This window comes from Notechis scutatus, chromosome 1 (assembly GCF_049901735.1).
Source record: "Notechis scutatus isolate UNSWTSFEM ecotype Mainland chromosome 1, rNotScu1.2, whole genome shotgun sequence".
NCBI classification, from domain to species: Eukaryota; Metazoa; Chordata; class Lepidosauria; order Squamata; family Elapidae; genus Notechis; species Notechis scutatus.
The window spans coordinates 4,982,432-5,000,213 of record NC_142009.1 but is presented as its reverse complement, the minus strand read 5'-3'; the positions used below and the strand labels follow the sequence as shown (position 1 = coordinate 5,000,213).

Sequence of the window (17,782 nt, the reverse complement as noted above, 5' to 3'; positions counted from 1 at the left end):
CCATTGCTGCTAGCAAAGCCCCACCCGAGCTCGGGATAAACGGCAGAGGGCGGAGATGTGGCAGACAACTATTCATCTCCATGCCGGATGGACTGGTTAGCCCGCGGCGGGAGAAAAACATTTTTGGCGGGGCTGCTGGCGCGCCTAATAAAGGAATTTTTTGAGTTCACATCAGAGGGTTTGTCCTGTTTGGCGAGCTGGGTCAGAACAGGTAGTTCAAACTTATGCCTCTTGCCGTGATGCAAGGATTCCAAGCTAGGTCCTCACTTGACTCCTCCTTCCAGCCTGGCTGACCTGATCAATTAAATCCCATTTGAATTTGGCCACCAAAGCCATTTCAGAAAAATCAAACCGCCGAAGTTGCAGACTTGAGGATGCTTCGGCCAAACGCCTCCTTCTCCCTCACCTGAAGTTGTATCCAGAGGAGACGGACTTCTCCGCAACATTGTTATCTAGGCGACTGAAAGAATAGTGAGGGTTGCATTCTGACGGTTTTTTATCTAGGTTGCAATCCCATTCAATCTGGATGCCAATTACGCCACCCTGGATTTAAAATAAAACAAAACAGAGAAAGGTTGTCTTCAGTTTTGGCAGAAGATCAGGAAGCTGTTTTCCCTCAAAAACCTTGGGGGATCCACCAGAGTTGGCATGCTGGGTCCACGGCTTGTCCTACATGCAGGTTGTCCTCGACTTACGACTGGTTGCATAATGACCATTCAAAGTTACAATGGACCCCTCCCCCACAATAGGTATTCACCACCCAGTTATGAAGTTCTGATGGCCATTCATCCCCTGCTGATGGCCACGTGGTCACATTTGGGGCGCACTTATGACTGTTTGCAGCATTTTGGGGACACTTGACTCTGATATTGTATTTAGGCATGAAAGACGGTTGGGTGACTTTGGGCCAATCACCAGGAGACGGTGAGTTCTGGAATCTCTTTAGGCATGAAAGCCAACTTTGAGAAAATCACCAGGAGACAGTGAGTTCTAGTTTCAACTTAGGCATGAAAACCAGTTGAGTGACTTTGGGCCAATCACCAGGCGATGGTGAGTTCTAGTTCCAACTTAGGCATGGAAGGTGGCTGGGTGACTTTGAGACAATCACCAGGAGGCTCTGAATTCTAGTTCCAACTTAGGCATGAAAACCAGTTGAGTGACTTTGGGCCAATCACCAGGAGATGATGAATTCTAGTTCCAACTTAGGCATAAAAGCCGGCTGGGGGTCTTTGGGCCAATGACCAGGAGATGGTGATTCCTAGTTCCAACTTAGGCACAGAAGTCAACTAGGTGACCTTGGGCCAATCACCACGAGATGGTGAATTCTAGTCCCAATTTAGGCAGGAAAGCCAACTTTGAGACAATTGTCTGGAGACGGTGAGTTCTAGTCCCACCTTAGGCATGAAAGCCAGCTGGGTGCCTTTGGGCCAATCACCCGGGGGGAGATCCCTTTATGACAGACCACCTGCTTAAAAGAAGGAACAACCCCCTTTTTTTTTCATACCTCGGATGCCATCTCGTGAAAGTTACTCCCCGCCCAGCTGACCAGTTTCCCCAGTGAGAAGATGGGGCAGTACGGCTGGTCAGCTCCATAGCGACAATTTTTCAAATAGGCATCATTTTTGGTGTCGAGGACATTGGTTCTACATCAGAAAAACAGGGAAGTGAGAAGCGCATTCCAGAATACAGGCTGTCTCGTTATTGCTCCTTATTGAGCTCGATTGTGGTCCTAACTCAATTACTACTTGTATATATAAACATGGAGCAAAATCCCTTCTCTTCTGGCACTGATGATGCTACCTAGTTGGGTCATGAAATGTCTGCAAAGAAACAAGCCTCAGAAAGGATCAAGTACCCCACAGTCCATCTCCTCCTCGTCCCTTCTAGCACTGAGGATATTACTGTTGTGGCCTGTCAGCCAACGACCCCTTTATTATATAAATAATGAAGTTAAGGAGGAGGAGGTGGAGGTGTGAGAGTCAGGGTCAGCACCAGGGCAACCTGGGTAGCTCCGAGGGGGAAGAGGGAATGGAGCTGGCAGAAGGGTTGGGCGATCTGTCAGATCTCCGATGGAGAGTCAACAGCCCTCAGATGCTCAGAAGGCAGAGGAGAGGAGAGCAATGGAAATCTATGGGCCGGTCCTTGGGACGGAAGAGCCACCGCTGCTAGCGAAGCCCCTACCCAAAGCTCTGGGGATAAAAGGCAGGGGGCGGAGATGAATCGATGGGGCAGACAACTATTCATCTCCCCTACAGGACGGACTGGTTAGCCCGCGGTGAGAGAAACGTTTTGCCAGGGCTGCTGGCGCTCCTAATAAAGGAATCTTTTGAGTTAACTTCAGAGGGTTTGTCGTGTTTGGGGAGCTGGGTCGGAACAATTACCTAGGAATTGGGTCAAGAAATGTCTGTAAGGAAACAGCCAAGCGCATGGAGCACTAAGAACCCCACAGTTCTCTCCCTCATGACCGTTTTTCACACTGAAGAGCGTTGCGTCAGCCCTGTGGTCACTTGATCAAAATTAGGACGCTTGGCAACTGGCATGTACTTATGACAGTTGCAGTGTCCCGGAGTCACATGATCCACTTTGGCTACCTTCGGACAAGCAGAATCAAACGGGGTTGCCAGATTCACTTCACATGTTACTGATTTAACAACGGCAATGATTCCCTTAATGGTGGCAAGAAATATTGTGAAGGGGGGTGGGGCAAAACTCATTTAATGACTGTCTGGCTTAGCAATGGAATTTTAGGGCCCAACTGTGGTAAGTTGAGAACTGCATGGACTTTTATTAAATAGGAATGTTTGTTTTGGTGGGCATATTGTTCTTTTTTCATAAATACATATATATTAATTTTATAATTTTGATGCTGTATGCTACCTAGAGTCTTAGGGAGCTGATGGCCTTCTAAATTTAATTTTAAAATATAACTTAAACATGGAACACTATCATTTAGAATTTCAGTCTTGCCTCAGCACAGAATAGAATAGGAATAGAATAGAATAGATATTGGAATAAAGAATAGGATAGAGTAGAATATAGGAATAGAATAGATATTGGAATGAAGAAGAATAGAATAGAATAGAATAGAATAGAATAGAATAGAATAGAATAGAATAGAATAGGATAGGATATTGGAAAATAGAATAGAATAGAATAGAATAGAATAGAATAGAATAGAATAGAATAGAATAGAATAGAATAGAAGATATTGGAATGAAGAATAGAATAGAAATAGAATAAAATAGAATAGAAAATAGAATAGAATAATAGATTAAAATAGAGAATAGGAGAAATGAATAGAATATAGAACAGAGTAGAAGAGAAGAGAGAAGACATGAATAGAATATAAGAATAGAATAGAATAGAATAGAATAGAATAGGATATTGGAATATAGAATAGAATAGAATAGAATAGAATAGAATAGAATAGATATTGGAATAAAAAATAGAATAGAGTAGAATATAGAAATAGAATAGAATAGAATAGATATTGGAATGAACAATAGAATAGAATAGAATAGAATAGGACAGGATATTGGAATATAGAATAGAATAGAATAGAATAGAATAGAATAGAATAGAATAGAATAGAATAGAATAGAATAGAATAGAATAGAAGATATTGGAATGAAGAATAGAATAGAAATAGAATAAAATAGAATAGAAAATAGAATAGAATAATAGAATAAAATAGAGAATAGGAGAAATGAATAGAATATAGAACAGAGTAGAAGAGAAGAGAGAAGAAATGAATAGAATATAAGAATAGAATAGAATAGAATAGAATAGAATAGAATAGAATAGAATAGAATAGAATAGAATAGATATTGGAATAAAAAATAGAATAGAGTAGAATATAGAAATAGAATAGAATAGATATTGGAATGAACAATAGAATAGAATAGAATAGAATAGAATAGAATAGAATAGAATAGAATAGAATAGAATAGATATTGGAATATAGAATAGAATAGAATAGATATTGGAATAAAGAATAGAATAGAATAGAATATAGGAATAGAATAGGATAGAATAGAATAGGATAGGATAGGATAGGATAGGATAGGATAGAATAGAATAGAATAGAATAGAATAGAATAGAATAGAAGATATTGGAATGAAGAATAGAATAGAAATAGAATAAAATAGAATAGAATAATAGAATAAAATAGAGAATAGGAGAAATGAATAGAATATAGAACAGAGTAGAAGAGAAGAGAGAAGAAATGAATAGAATATAGAATAGAATAGAGTAGAATAGAATAAGAATAGAACAGAATTCTTTATTGGCCAAGTGTGATTGGACATACAAGGAGTTTGCCTTTGGTGCATAAGCTCTCAGTGTACATAAGAAAAATAAAATACGTTCATCAAGAATCATAAGATACAACATTTAGTGATAGTCACAGATTACTAATAAGCAACCAAATAAATCTGTTTATTGTTCCTTTCTTTTCCTTATTCCCCTCTCTCATAAATTTTGATCTACATATCCATAGAGCCCTTTTCTCTCTCTTTTTTTTTTTCCCCCAACCTGACACGTCCAAAAACTTGGCAACTTGTTTCTGCAGGCAGAACATTTCCTAGAATGGTGTCAAAAATGATTTAAAAAAAAGAAGAAAAAGAACGAAAAACTTACTTGGAAAAATTAAACTTGGGGAAACGGATGGTGTTCTTGATGTAAACCGTGAAATTCTCCGCGTCGGTCAGAAGAGCTGATCTTAAACATAAATGAATAGGCTGGTTAAGTGAATTCTTTCAGAATAGAATAGGAATAGAAATAGAAATAGTATGGGAATAGAATAGAATAAGAATAGAATTAGAATAGAATAGAATAAAGAATAGAATAGAAATAGAATAGGAATAGAATAGAATAAGAATAAGAATAAGAATAGAATTAGAATAAAGAATAGAATAGAAATAGAATAGTAATAGAATAGAATAAGAATAGAATTAGAATAAAGAATAGAATAGAAATAGAATAGGAATAGAATAGAATAAGAATAGAATTAGAATAAAGAATAGAAATAGAAATAGAATAGGAATAGAATAGAATAAGAATAGAATTAGAATAAAGAATAGAATAGAAATAGAATAGGAATAGAATAGAATAAGAATAGAATTAGAATAAAGAATAGAAATAGAAATAGAATAGGAATAGAATAGAATAAGAATAGAATTAGAATAAAGAATAGAATAGAAATAGAATAGGAATAGAATAGAATAAGAATAGAATTAGAATAAAGAACAGAATAGAAATAGAATAGGAATAGAATAAGAATAAGAATAGAATTAGACTAGAATAGAATTAAAAATAGAATAGAATAGAAATAGAATAGGAATAGAATTAGACTATGTGGTAATATAATCTATTGATCATTTTATCATTTTCTGTAAGGCCTTTGAATAACTAGCAATAAGTCTAGGGATATAGACATTCTTGGTGGGGTAGGAGTACCTTTGCTCATGAGTGTCTCATCCTGTTTGATTCTGCAAGTTTAGAAGGAATAGGAAAATAGGTAAAAGTTCAAGATACACAGTTGTGCTTTCTCATGGGACTTTCCAAACTTTCCCATGAGACTTTCCGTGGCTGTATGATCTCATCCTAGTAAGGTAACATCTGGGACATTCCAAGATTGTGTGTTCTCATGCTGGTGAAGTAATCTCCTGTTGAGGTCATTGTTTTCTGAATATGCAGACTGTATTTTTGCTTGTGTTTTTCTCAATAAATACTGCTACCTGAGTTCACTCAGGGCTGGCATTTTCTCAGACATTTCCCTGTGTCTCATTTCGAATGTCAGTCCACCATAAGACTAGAATAGAATTAAAAATAGAATAGAATAGAATAGAAATAGAATAGGAATAGAATAGAATAGAATAAGAATAAGAATAAGAATAGAATAGAATAGAATAGAATAGAATAGAATAGAAGACAAGACAAGAGAAGACAAGACAAGACAAGACAAGAGAATTAGAATTAGAATTAGAATTAGAATTAGAATTAGAATTGAAATAAAATAGAAATAGAATAGACAGTGGAATGGAATGGAACTAAATGGAATAGATTTTGAATAGGATAAGATAGGATAGGACAGAATTTAGAATATAGAATAGAATAGAAAAGTAAATAGAATAGTATAGAATAATAGTGGAATGAAGAATTAGAATAGAACGGAACGGAATGGAATAGAATAACAGAATTGGAAGGGACCTTGGAGGTCTTCTACTCCAACCCCTGCTCGGGTAGGAAACCCTACACCACTTCTGACAAGTGACTGTCCCGATCTCTTCTTGAAAGCCTCCAGTGATGCAGCAACCACAACTTCTGGTGGCCAGCTGTTCCACTGGTTCATTGTCCTCACTGTTAGGAAGTTCCTCCTCAGTTCTAGGTTGCTCCTCTCCTAGTTTCCATCCGTTGATTCTTGTCCAGTAGAGTTGTAATTATGTCACAAAGAGGTCAGATCCTCTATATGAGCAGTCCTTGACTTACAACGATTCATTTAACAATTGTTCAAAGTTACAGAATCCTGGGGTCATGTGATCACCATCTGCAACTTTCCCTGCTGGCTTCCGACAAGCAAAGACAATGGGGAACCTGGATTTGCTTAACAACTGCAGTGATTCACTTAACAACCATAGCAAAAGAAAAAGGCTGTAAAATCAGGCACGTCTCTCTCTTAACAACTGTCTCGCTCAGCAACAGAAGTTCTGAGACTATTTGTGGTCATAAGTCGAGGACTACCTGAAGTTAGACGGTGGGCTCCCCTTTTTAGTTCAAACGGAGGGTTGGTGTGCCATTTCTCAAGGATGCCTGAACTTGAATTCTATACGGAGAAAGGGGTTGAGTAGATGACCTCAAGGGACCCTTCCAATTCTAGCCTTCGAGGCCTCAGCTATGGAAAAGTTTTGTTTTGTTGTTTTGTGTTGTGTGTTGTGTGTGTGTTATGGTGCGTGATGTTGTGTGTTGTGTGTGTGTTGTGTGGTGTGTCATGTGTGGTGTGGTGTGTGTGTTTGTGTGGTGTATGTGTTGAGTGGTGTGTGTTTTGTGGTGTGTGTTTTGTGTTTTGTGTTTTGTGTTGTTTTGTGTTGTGTGGTGTGTGTGGTGTGTCATGTGTGGTGTGGTGTGTGTGTGGTGTATGTGTTGTGTGTTGTGTGTTGTGATGTGTGTTTTGTTGTTTTGTGCTGTGCGGTGTGTTGTGTGTGGTATGAGGTGTGTGTTATGTGGGGTGTAGTGTGTGGTGTGTGGTGATGCATGGGATGGGGTGTGTTGTGGTGTTTTGTAGTGTGTGGAGTTGTGGTGTGTGGTGTGAGGTGTGTACTATGTGGGATGTAGTGTGTGGTGTGTGGTGGTATGTATTTTATGGTGTGTGGTAGTGTGTGTTGTGTATATGGTGTTGTGTGTGGTGTGTCATGTGTGGTGTGGTGTGTATGTGGTATATGTGTTGTGTGTTGTGTTTTGTGGTGTGTGTTGTGATGTGTGTTTTGTTGTTGTGTGTTGTGTGTTGTGTTGTGTGTGGTATGAGGTGTGTGTTATGTAGTGTGTAGTGTGTGGTGTGGTGTGTGTCATGTGTGGTGTGGTGTGTATGTGGTATATGTGTTGTGTGTTGTGTTTTGTGGTGTGTGTTGTGATGTGTGTTTTGTTGTTTTGTGTTGTGTGTGGTATGAGGTGTGTGTTATGTGGGGTGTAGTGTGTGGTGTGTGGTGATGCGTGGGGTGTGTTGTGTTGTGGTGTTTTGTAGCGTGTGGTGTTGTGGTGTGTTACATTGTTTTGTTTTAGAACTAACTTCGTTTTGTCTTTCTTCTCCACTGGACACCAACCAAAGATTTCGCACGTCCCGCTGATATTGTCCCCCATTTTTATGCACAGTCCGGTCTTGATCCCTGTAGGAGCAAAGAAACAGGTTAGAAAAACGTCAGTCAGGTTATAATTTGGTGAATCACTGAAATAATTTCCAGTGGGCTCAGGATGAGGGAAAATGGCGGGCGGGTCCAAAGAGTCAAGATGGCGGTCGCAACCAAACACTTTACACGCGACAAATGGGGGGAGTTGTAAACTCACCTTTGCAAACTCCATTTTGAATTTTTTTGACCTCCCCTTCATATGCCATCCGTCCTCGACGTACAGCAGTTCATTTAGTGACCGTCCGAAGTTACAACAGCACCGAAAATAAGTGACTTATGACCATGTTTCACACAACTGTTGCGGGATCCCCGTTGTCACGTGATCAAAATTCAGTCACTCAGCAACCGACTCACTTTTATGACGGTCGCAGCAGCCCTGGGTCACACGTGATCCCCTTTTGTGACCTTCTGATGAGCAAAGTCAATGGGGTAGCCCGATTCGCTTAACAACGGTATGACTAAGATAACAACTACACTGACTCATTTAACAACTATGGCAAGAAAACAGAGCGAAACTCACTGTTCACATACTGTATGTCTCGCTTAGCAACAAATTTTGCGCTCAACTGTGGTCGTAAGTCGAAGATTACCTGTACACGCAACAAATGAGTAGAGTTGCAATCTCACAGTTGCAAATTCTGTTTTAAGGTGTTTTTTTTTAACTCCCCCTCCATCCCCTATTTAAATGCCACTATATAATGGTGGATGCTAGTGTGAAAAAAGTAATTTAAAATTTTATGTATTTACCTGTTTATAAAATGTATTTGCCGCCCATCTCGTACATTCTCCTACAGAAAAATGATCTGTTCTTGTTCGTTTTAATTTTTTATGATGTTATTATGTCATAAAATGCTTAATGATCATTTCTATGTCATCAAGCGTGTCATTAAATTGGCCAAATTTAATTCCGCGGGAGTCTTAGGTCCTGCATTTTGGATGCACTGTGTAAGTTATTTCCTTTTAGAGGTGCCCCAGTATAAAAATTGTTGCCTTACGATTCACCCAGTTAAAGGTTACAAACAGACAAACAGACACCAGAGTTTTAGTTGCATTTGGAAGAGGGAACGGGAAAAATTGAAAAAAAACACACCAGGAAAATCTCTCTCTTTGCAGCTTGGAAAAAAGTGTCAGGAAATAAGGAAAGGCTAAAAAATATGCTTTTGAAAAATAATTTTAAAGCTCCTTCAAATCCCATCCAGGGAAAATATCTACGGAGATTCTCCGTCATCCAAGTCGTGGTTATCCCAAAGGTGCTTTTTTCTAAAGAGGCAACTGGACTTTCTGTTTTTTTTTTCTTTGAAGACGTTTCACTTCTCATCCAAGAAGCTTCTTTGGCTCTGACTGGATGGTGGGGGAATGGAAGGATTTATACTCCTTGCAGGCAGCTGGTCATTTGCATCCTTTTCGAGGGTCGTTGAGAACGCTTGGGGGTTAGAAAGCAATTGAAAAGAGAAATACAACAGAGAGGGGAAGCTAAAAAAGGTGGAGGTTAGAAGAGGGGGGCAAAAGAATCAGACTGGAGAAGAAAGGGAGGGAAAAGGGAAAAAAAGCCACGGTCTGAAACAAGATATCCTTTTTATAGATAAAGGATAAAGAATAGTGTATAATTTAAGAAAGATTCTGCAAGAGTACATAAGATAGTATTGTAGTATTTGCATTTGAAATAGTCTATTGGAATACTATAAGATTTAACAAAATATTAAAATATTAAAATGTTTTATAATGATAGATTTCAATATTTAATAAAATATTAAAGAGAATGTGTAAAATGATTAATGCTTAGTTATACTATTAAATAGAATTAGAATTAGAATGGAAATTATATACTTAACTATATTATAAGTTTATTATTCTTTTTTTTTTCCAAAATGCAACATGTAGAATGTACTAAGCAGAATCAGGATAGAAATTATGTATTATTTTAAGTGTTACTTTAGGAAAGGCGTCATACCTTAAAAGTGATTACAGGGGAAATTCTTTGCTAAAGAGAAGAGATAAATAGATGATTGGAAAAGAACGGACAAAAGATACAAACATAATGATTTTGAAATAAGATGAAATAAACAAAATATAATTAAGAGAGTGAAAAGAAGGGAGAAGTTATATAGAAAATATAGAATGGTTAATAAGATATGAATGGTATATAAGGTGAGCATGAACTTGATTTAGGTCTGTAAAAAAAGATGTGACCCGGGCTAAGCCACTTTTCAAAAGAAGTTTTATGTTTTATGTTTTGTGTTTTGGTTAGCTATGTTTTGATTGTGAATTAATAAAACCTTGGAGGAATAAAACTAAAGGGAGAGAAATTTGGAAAAGACATGTATAAATAATAATTAAGAAGGTTTTATCTTTTTATGTCTTGTTTTCTGTATTTTGTATGCTTGATGGAGAATAATAAAACCTTGATAGAAAGAAATATAATTGAATAAAAGTGAAGGGAGAAACAATGAGAAATTTGGAAAAGATATATATGTGTTTAAATGGAAATGTGATAATGTGGAACTATGCTTTAAAAATAATGCTTTATTTGCCTTGTTAAAACTTATAAGTAATTTTTGAGAAAGGAGGTTTTATACTTTGATGTCTTATGTTTTGTTTGTTTTTAAAATCAATAAAAATTTGTTTAAAAAAAAGAAAGAGAATGCTTGGAGGTTTATCTGTATCCTCGGGGTCACCTGAGTGATGCAAATAGATGTGGAGCCATACAACTGTCCATTCAGCTGTTCCAAGAAGGCTGCACATCCATTTGCACTACTCAGGTGACCCTGAGGACACAGATGAACCTCCAAGTGGCCTCAACGACCCTCTAAAAGGATGCAAATGACCAGCTATCTGCAAGGAGTATAAATCCTTCCCTTCCCCACCATCCAGTCAGAGCTGAAGAAGCTTCTTGGATGAGAAGCGAAATATCTTCAAAAGTAAAAACAAGAAAATCCAGTTGCCTCTTTGAAAAAGCACCTTTGGGACCTCCAGGGAAAAATGTTATTTTTTTCTGTTATTTACGTCTTTTGTTTATCACCAGGCACTCTTCTCTTGTTCCAGCTTTTGCAAAGTCAGCTTAATTTTCCCAATTGTTTTCTTTTTAAATGTTATCTGAACAAATGCCAAAGAGAACAATTAGCCTCCTTAAGCCTATAATTAGCAAAATGGGGATGACTTAATTCTCCTCTCTTGCACAGAGGAATTTCAAACACTTTGTCCTTGCATTTTGAATGATTGCTTTTAATTAATTACATTACTGAGAGGCTCTGTTTGATTTTTTTTTTTTTTTAGTAGAGATTTCTCTGGAGTTTTTAATCTTGTTACAAAAGGCTTTATTTATTCTCTCTACTTGCCATGAAGTGGCATTTCTCACTTTGATGTTTTAATCCTTCGTATCGAAGCTGCTGTGACTGAATGCAGTTGGTAAGATTTTATAGGCACTCTCTGACTTACAACCCAACGATTCAGCAGAAAGTGAGAAAACAATATTATGAAAACTGAAAAATCTATATATATAAAAGCGAAAGACCCCTCACACATCATCACAAAATATCCAGAACCGTAAAGCCTACAAACTTGAAATTTGGCACGTAAGTTTCTCTTGGCTTCTAGGTGCTCACTAAGAAAGGATTTTGTGAAATGACCATCAGAGGTGTTAGTATTTCCTATATTATTATTATTATTAACATGCTCTGATGCTAAGGTGTTCTACTCCCCCTCCCCACCTGAAAAGAAATCTCTTCCAAATGCAAAACACAAGTATAAGGCAGGACATAAAAATATACTAATTTTAGAGAAATAAGGATACAAGTTTTATAGATAGTGAAATAGGTGGTATTAGCAAGAGAAAGAACAAGGAACTGTGAAATGCCAAGCCACGAGGATCATCTATCGGTCACAAAGTCATATTTGCCAAGACACCTTGTCTCGCTTGTAACAAAACCACAAGCTGGGGAGTTTAGCAAGATGGGTTTGTGACATCCAGCCATCCTAGCCTAGCAACAGGGGAGGGGGAAGCTGTGTTTCAAGTAACCAAGTTATATTTCTGTGTTTTGCCCCTTCTGAAGAAGTATATAGGCATGTGCTGTTCAATAAGAAAGTTCTTCAGAAGTGACTCTCACTAAAATACTCCGAACCTCCTTGCGCAAATAAAACCAACTTATTTTTGGATTCCAAGGTCTGAGTCTCGTAATTTCCTGCAACGAGCAGAGGAGTTTTGTTAGAGTTTGCAACATAAATTCAAGTCCAGAAAGCACCCAGATGACTGATTCAGCAGGATCATTAACTTCTTTATAAACATAATAATGTGAGTAAAGTTTACAATACCATTTGTAGATTCTTTCAAAGTAACATAAGCAAAAGCACAAACAGCAGCAGCTCAGAGCAGATATCAGTTTCAACAAGCAAGTAAGTTTCACTTTAGTTCAGCAGGCAAGCAGCCCGCTTCTAGTTTCACTTTCCAATTCAGCTCCCATTGTCTAGTCTGTTGCCATGCCTATTCATTGGCTGACTTTGTTACTAAGTTCTATTCCAGTTCATGAATATACTCTGACAAGTTTCAGTTTCAGTTTCAGAGCACCAAGCAGCTTTAGTACTGAACAGTTGTGAACTAAGCCACGCCCAGGCTCCTTGCTGTCTCTTTCTTGCTCCCACAGAAAATACTGTTTCAGTTTCCAAACAGCCATCAACTCTCCCACGCCCTGACAAGATGCTAGCCAGATGAATACTGATGGACGCTGGGAGGCAGAGGAAGATTTTTTTACCCTTATTTTCCTACCTCAAAACTAAGCCCAACCTCATAGTTTCGTGGCGAAGCAGGTATTGAGCTAGTATTATGATTATTATCTATACACAAAAGTTAGAAGTTGAAAAAGTATGACTATATATACTTAAATGGTAATATCGCTATCAGAATTGAATGCAAAATATATTGACCCAGATAATAAATACACTGTCTACTAAACACCTGTGGATGTTTAAAAAAATCATAAATATAAAATTATTTTTAAAAAAACCAATTCAGCCCCAAATTTATGTCGCTAAGCGAAACATTTGTTAAGTGAGTATTGCTCCATTTTACGACCTTTCTTGCTGCAGTTGTTAAGTGAATCAACACTGTTGTTAAGTTACAAATATGGTCGTTAAGTGAATCTGGCTTCCCCATTGACCCTTGCTTGTCAGAAGGTCGCAAAAGGGGACCACGCGACCCCGGGGGCATTGCGGCCGTCGTAAATACGAGTCAGTTGCCAAGCCTCTGAATTTTGATCCTGTGTGAAAAATGCATTACAAAAATGCAAAGACCGACAAACAGGAGAAAAACTGGGGCACTAGAAAGCAAAGGTACAGGTAGTCCTCAAGTTAAGACCACAATTGAGCCCAAAATATCTGTTAAGTGAGACATTTCTTGAGTGAATTTTCCTCCTTTTTAGGACCTTTCTTGCCACCTTTGTTAAGTGAATCACTGGAGTTGATAAGTTAGTCGCCCGGTTGTTAAGTGAATCTGGCTTCCTGTCATGTCCTTGTTGGAGTCTGATTCTGAGGACGAGATGGAGCAGCTGACAGGGAGTGGGAGTGTGGCTCCGGTGGCTGTGGAAGTAACAGGGGAAGGGCACCGTCCGGCTGGGCATTCAGAGGAAGACCCAGGCTCACCCCCTCTTCATCCTAGGGCACGCAGGGAGGAACGGAGAAGGGAGCAATGTGGGTTACAGGGGAGAAAAGGGCCCTGATTCCCTTCATTAGCTGCAGCTGGGAAAACAGGATATAAGTGGGGCATTTGCACACAGCACCTTGCTGGAAGCAAAGTGTGCATTATAATTAATATTAATTGGACATTATAATTATAATTGGACATTGAGGCCCAAGTTGCAGGCATTAAAGAGAATTTATTCTACTTTTGTGACTTCGTTATTTTTTTTGTCACACCCCGGGGTCATCACACTTCCCCATTGATTTTGCTGATCAAAAGTTTGCCAAATGACCGCGCAGCACTGCCACTGTCATAAATGTGAGTCTGTAGCCAAGCATCTGAATTTTGATCTCGTGTCCATGGCGATGCTGCAACGGTCATAAGTCTGGAAAACAGTCATAAGTCCCTTTTTTCCAGTGCTGTTGTAACTTTGAACGGTCACTAAGCAAACTGTTGTAAGTCAAGGACTGCCTGCAGTACCAGTGGCAATAGGTGTCTTGGGTTCAATTCCAAAACGTCTGAAGCACCACTGGAATACCATCGGCATTGACAACTTCATCGGTCAATTGCAGAAGGCAGCTTTGCTTGCAACGGCTTATATCCTGCCCTGAAACCTTAACATCAACCTTAAACATCAACATCTGGACACTTCCGGTTTGTCGGCCGCGGCGGCAGGGATTTGCGGCTGCGCGATCCCCTGCCGCTAGCCGTTTTTGGGGCTCCGACCCAGCCGGGTGCGGAGCTAGAGCTGCCCTGCAGGGGCAGCTGAAGGTAGGGGATCCGGAGAAGGGTTTGGGGGTGCTGCAGACCCCTCCCTGGCCGGCAGAACCCCTTTCCCAGGACGGTGCAGCGGCGGTCCGTAATGGCCGCCACAAAGAAGCTGGCAGCCGGGTAAGAATGCGCAGGAGGAAGTGGAGAAAGTGATTGAGAGGAGAAAGTTTTTCTTGGCTCCTAGGACTCTAAGACATATTTAATAAAATTCTGAAAAGTATGACTTTCTGAATAATACCTGCCAGAAGAGGAAAAAGCGGCTGCTGGAAGGTGCTGAAAGGATAGCTTTCCCTCTTTTCCTACGGAATAAATAACTGGATATTAAGAAACCTATTTTTTTAGGTGGAAATTGGATTTAAGCGATGAGTGGAAGAGAGAGGATTAAAAAGAAAATATTTGTATGCTAAGATTTGTTGGAGCAGATGCCTTAAGGATTTGAAGACTAGAATATATTGTAACAAGACTTTAAACAGATTTGGACTTTCTTTCTTTGATTGATATCACCCCAGAAGGAGAAAGTGAGAACTCTGCCTTGGTTTGGACTGATTGATAACTTTGGGACTGTTTTATCTTTTTTATTTTCTTTTTGAATATTCTGGTTGTTGTAAGAAGAAAGAAGGAGAAAAGAAAAGAAAAGATTTATAATGGCTCTTTCTGTTGAGGAACTGAGAAATGGTGTGGAAGAAGCTTTTCTTTTCTTAGAAATGGCGCTTACTAATTATCAACAAAAATTACAACAGATGAAGACAGCAGAGGAACAAGAAAGAAAGGAAGGAGCCATCTTTAATGAATCTCAGAATTTGATCCAGAAAAAGGAAGAGAGAAAGAAAAGAAAAGAAGAGAAAAGAAGAAAACTAAAGGATTTAAGGACTTAAGATCTAAAAACATTTAAGAAAGGGAAAAATAAAGTGCAAAACCAATATGATGATTGTAAACAAAGGGGAAAAAGAAATACGACAGAGAAGGGAAGCCGGTAAGGCAGAGAGCTAGAAGAAGGGGGGGTAGAAAGGTTTGTTGGGAAAAGAAAGAAAGGGAAAAGGTGGAGAAAAGCTACAACGCTTTTGAAATTAAATGGAAAAAGGAATTTTTTATGGATAATGGATAAAGTATAATTTTTTTTTTTTTTTAAAAAAAGATTTTGCAAGGTACATAAGATGAGATGGTAGTATTGCAATGGTTTAAGAGTTGATAAGAGATTAAAATGTTAAAATGTTTAAAAATGATTGGTATTAAAACTTAATAATAGGAGAGGTTTAGAATATTGTTTTAATTAAAGAGTTTAATAAAATTATGGTATTGATGTTATTATAAAATTTTTATTATAGTATTTCTTTTTAATATTTGGATTTATTCTCTAATTATGCATTTAATTGTGTTGGATGTATTAGTTAGATAGAATGTACCAAGCAAAATCTGATTGGGTATTAGATATTATTTTAAAGATTAATTTGATTAACTTAGGGGGAGATAGAAAGGCATCATACTCTGATTAATGATTTCAGGAGAAACTGATTTTCTTTTTTTTTCATAAGGGATGAGACAAAGGGATGATAAAAATGGACAAAAGATACAAATATAATGATTTAAACTAAGATGATTAATTAAGGTAGAATTAAGAAGTGTGAAATATGTGGAGAAGTTAATATAGAAGGCTTAGAATGGTAAATAAAATAAGTAATGATATGTAAGATGAGCATGAATATAATTGAAGTCCATGAAGAGAGAGACACCTGGGTCCAAGTTACTTTCCAAAAAGATATTTTTTTATGTTTTGTGTGTTGTGTGTATATGTCTTTTTGGGGGAGAATTGGTAAAAACTTGTAGAAATATAGAATGAGAATAATGGTAACTAAGTCAGAAAGAAACAGATGAAATAATAATAATGATATTGAATAAGAGTAAAGAGAAGTAAAGAGAAATTGAATAAGAGGTTTTGGTATATTATATGGAAATGGTTTAAAACAGAATTATAATTTATCTGACTTGTTAAATTTATAAGGGAAAAAGGTTTAAACATGTAATGAATAATGATAATTTGTGTGTTTTAAAAATTAATAAAACTTGTTTAAAAAAAAAAAATATTACTTTGAGTAATGTTTATGTACCTCTAAAGAAATCTTTTCTAGCCAATTCTGTAATTCAGACAGGCACCAAGTGTCTAGAATCTTTGGTTGCACTTTTGCCAGCTGAACTAATATCAGGGGTAACTACTGATGAGTTAGAATGGATTTTATCAACATCCTTCGGGAATAAAATTGAAAAATTCAAAGATATTTCAAATTGAAAAAATTACAGTATGCCTTTATTATTTTTGTCTTAGCTGTTTCCTATAAATGCATCTATACATTACATTACAGATATAATAAATATGTTTTATGAAAAAAAAAAAAAAAAATAAATAAATAAATAAAAAAAAAAAACATCAACATCTGGCTATTCTAGGTGCTTGGGAAGAACTGGATAGGTAGACAAAAATGCCAAATGCAGTCTAAACATCTGGCTGGCTGGGGGAGCACCACTTGAACACCATTGGAATTGACAAATTCACCATCAGTCAATTGCAGAAGGCAGCTTTGCTTGGAACGGCTTACATCCTCCCTGAAACTTTTCATCATTAAACATCAACATCTGGCTATCCCAAGTGCTTGGGAAGGACTGGATAGGTGGACAAAAATGCCAAATGCAGTCTAAACATCTGGCTGGCTGGGGGAGCACCACTTGAACACCACTGGAATTGACAAATTCACCATCAGTCAATTGCAGAAGGCAGCTTTGCTTGGAACAGCTTACATCCTCCCCTGAAACTTTTCATATTATTAAACATCAACATCTGGCTATCCCAAGTGCTTGGGAAGGACTGGATAGGTGGACAAAAATGCCAATTCCAGTCTGAACATCTGGCTGACTCTGCAATGAACAATCATGATCACCATAATAAATTATCATCAGTCCAGTGCAGAAGGCAGCTTGTCCTGGGTTTGAATAAATTGTGCAGAGAGACCTGTAATATTATTAAACATCCCCAGGTCCCTGGGAAGGACTAACCAGGTGGATAAAAATGCCAAATTAAATCTGGCTGACTATGCAATGAAACATCCTCATTATAATAAATTATCATCAGTTCAATTGCAAAAGGCAGATTGACTAGGAATAATTCTGGAGCAAGAACTATAATATTATTAAACAAGAACGTGTGTCCTTGGGAAGGACTCAGTGAGTAGATAAAAATGCCAACTCTAATTTATCTGAAATAATATTAATAGCAATTATACCGTTGCCGGCGATCACGGCTTCTCCGCGGGGACAGTCTTTGTCGCGGTAACACAAGGCATCTGGAATACCGGGGTTCTGGAAGAGACAGAAAATCTTCTTTTTAAAGGCTTAAAGAACTCAAGGCTGGAAGTCAACTGGAATTCTCCCAGGATCATACTTAAACTGATC

At 37.8% G+C, this 17,782-nt stretch overlaps 1 protein-coding gene across 3 annotated transcripts in view; it reads right to left on the bottom strand.

Moving 5' to 3' along the window:
• The window catches only part of P2RX5 (purinergic receptor P2X 5), a 37,596-nt gene that overhangs the window by 11,564 nt on the left and 8,250 nt on the right, over nt 1-17,782 (bottom strand). For all 3 annotated transcript variants that reach the window (XM_087970374.1, XM_087970344.1, XM_087970282.1), the window contains 5 exons: nt 17,614-17,689; nt 7,785-7,881; nt 4,640-4,720; nt 1,505-1,643; nt 407-543 (listed from right to left, as the gene is read on the bottom strand). In XM_087970374.1, the coding sequence (XP_087826500.1) occupies nt 407-543; nt 1,505-1,643; nt 4,640-4,720; nt 7,785-7,881; nt 17,614-17,689 (530 nt within the window). The remainder of the gene's footprint in view (nt 1-406; nt 544-1,504; nt 1,644-4,639; nt 4,721-7,784; nt 7,882-17,613; nt 17,690-17,782) is intronic.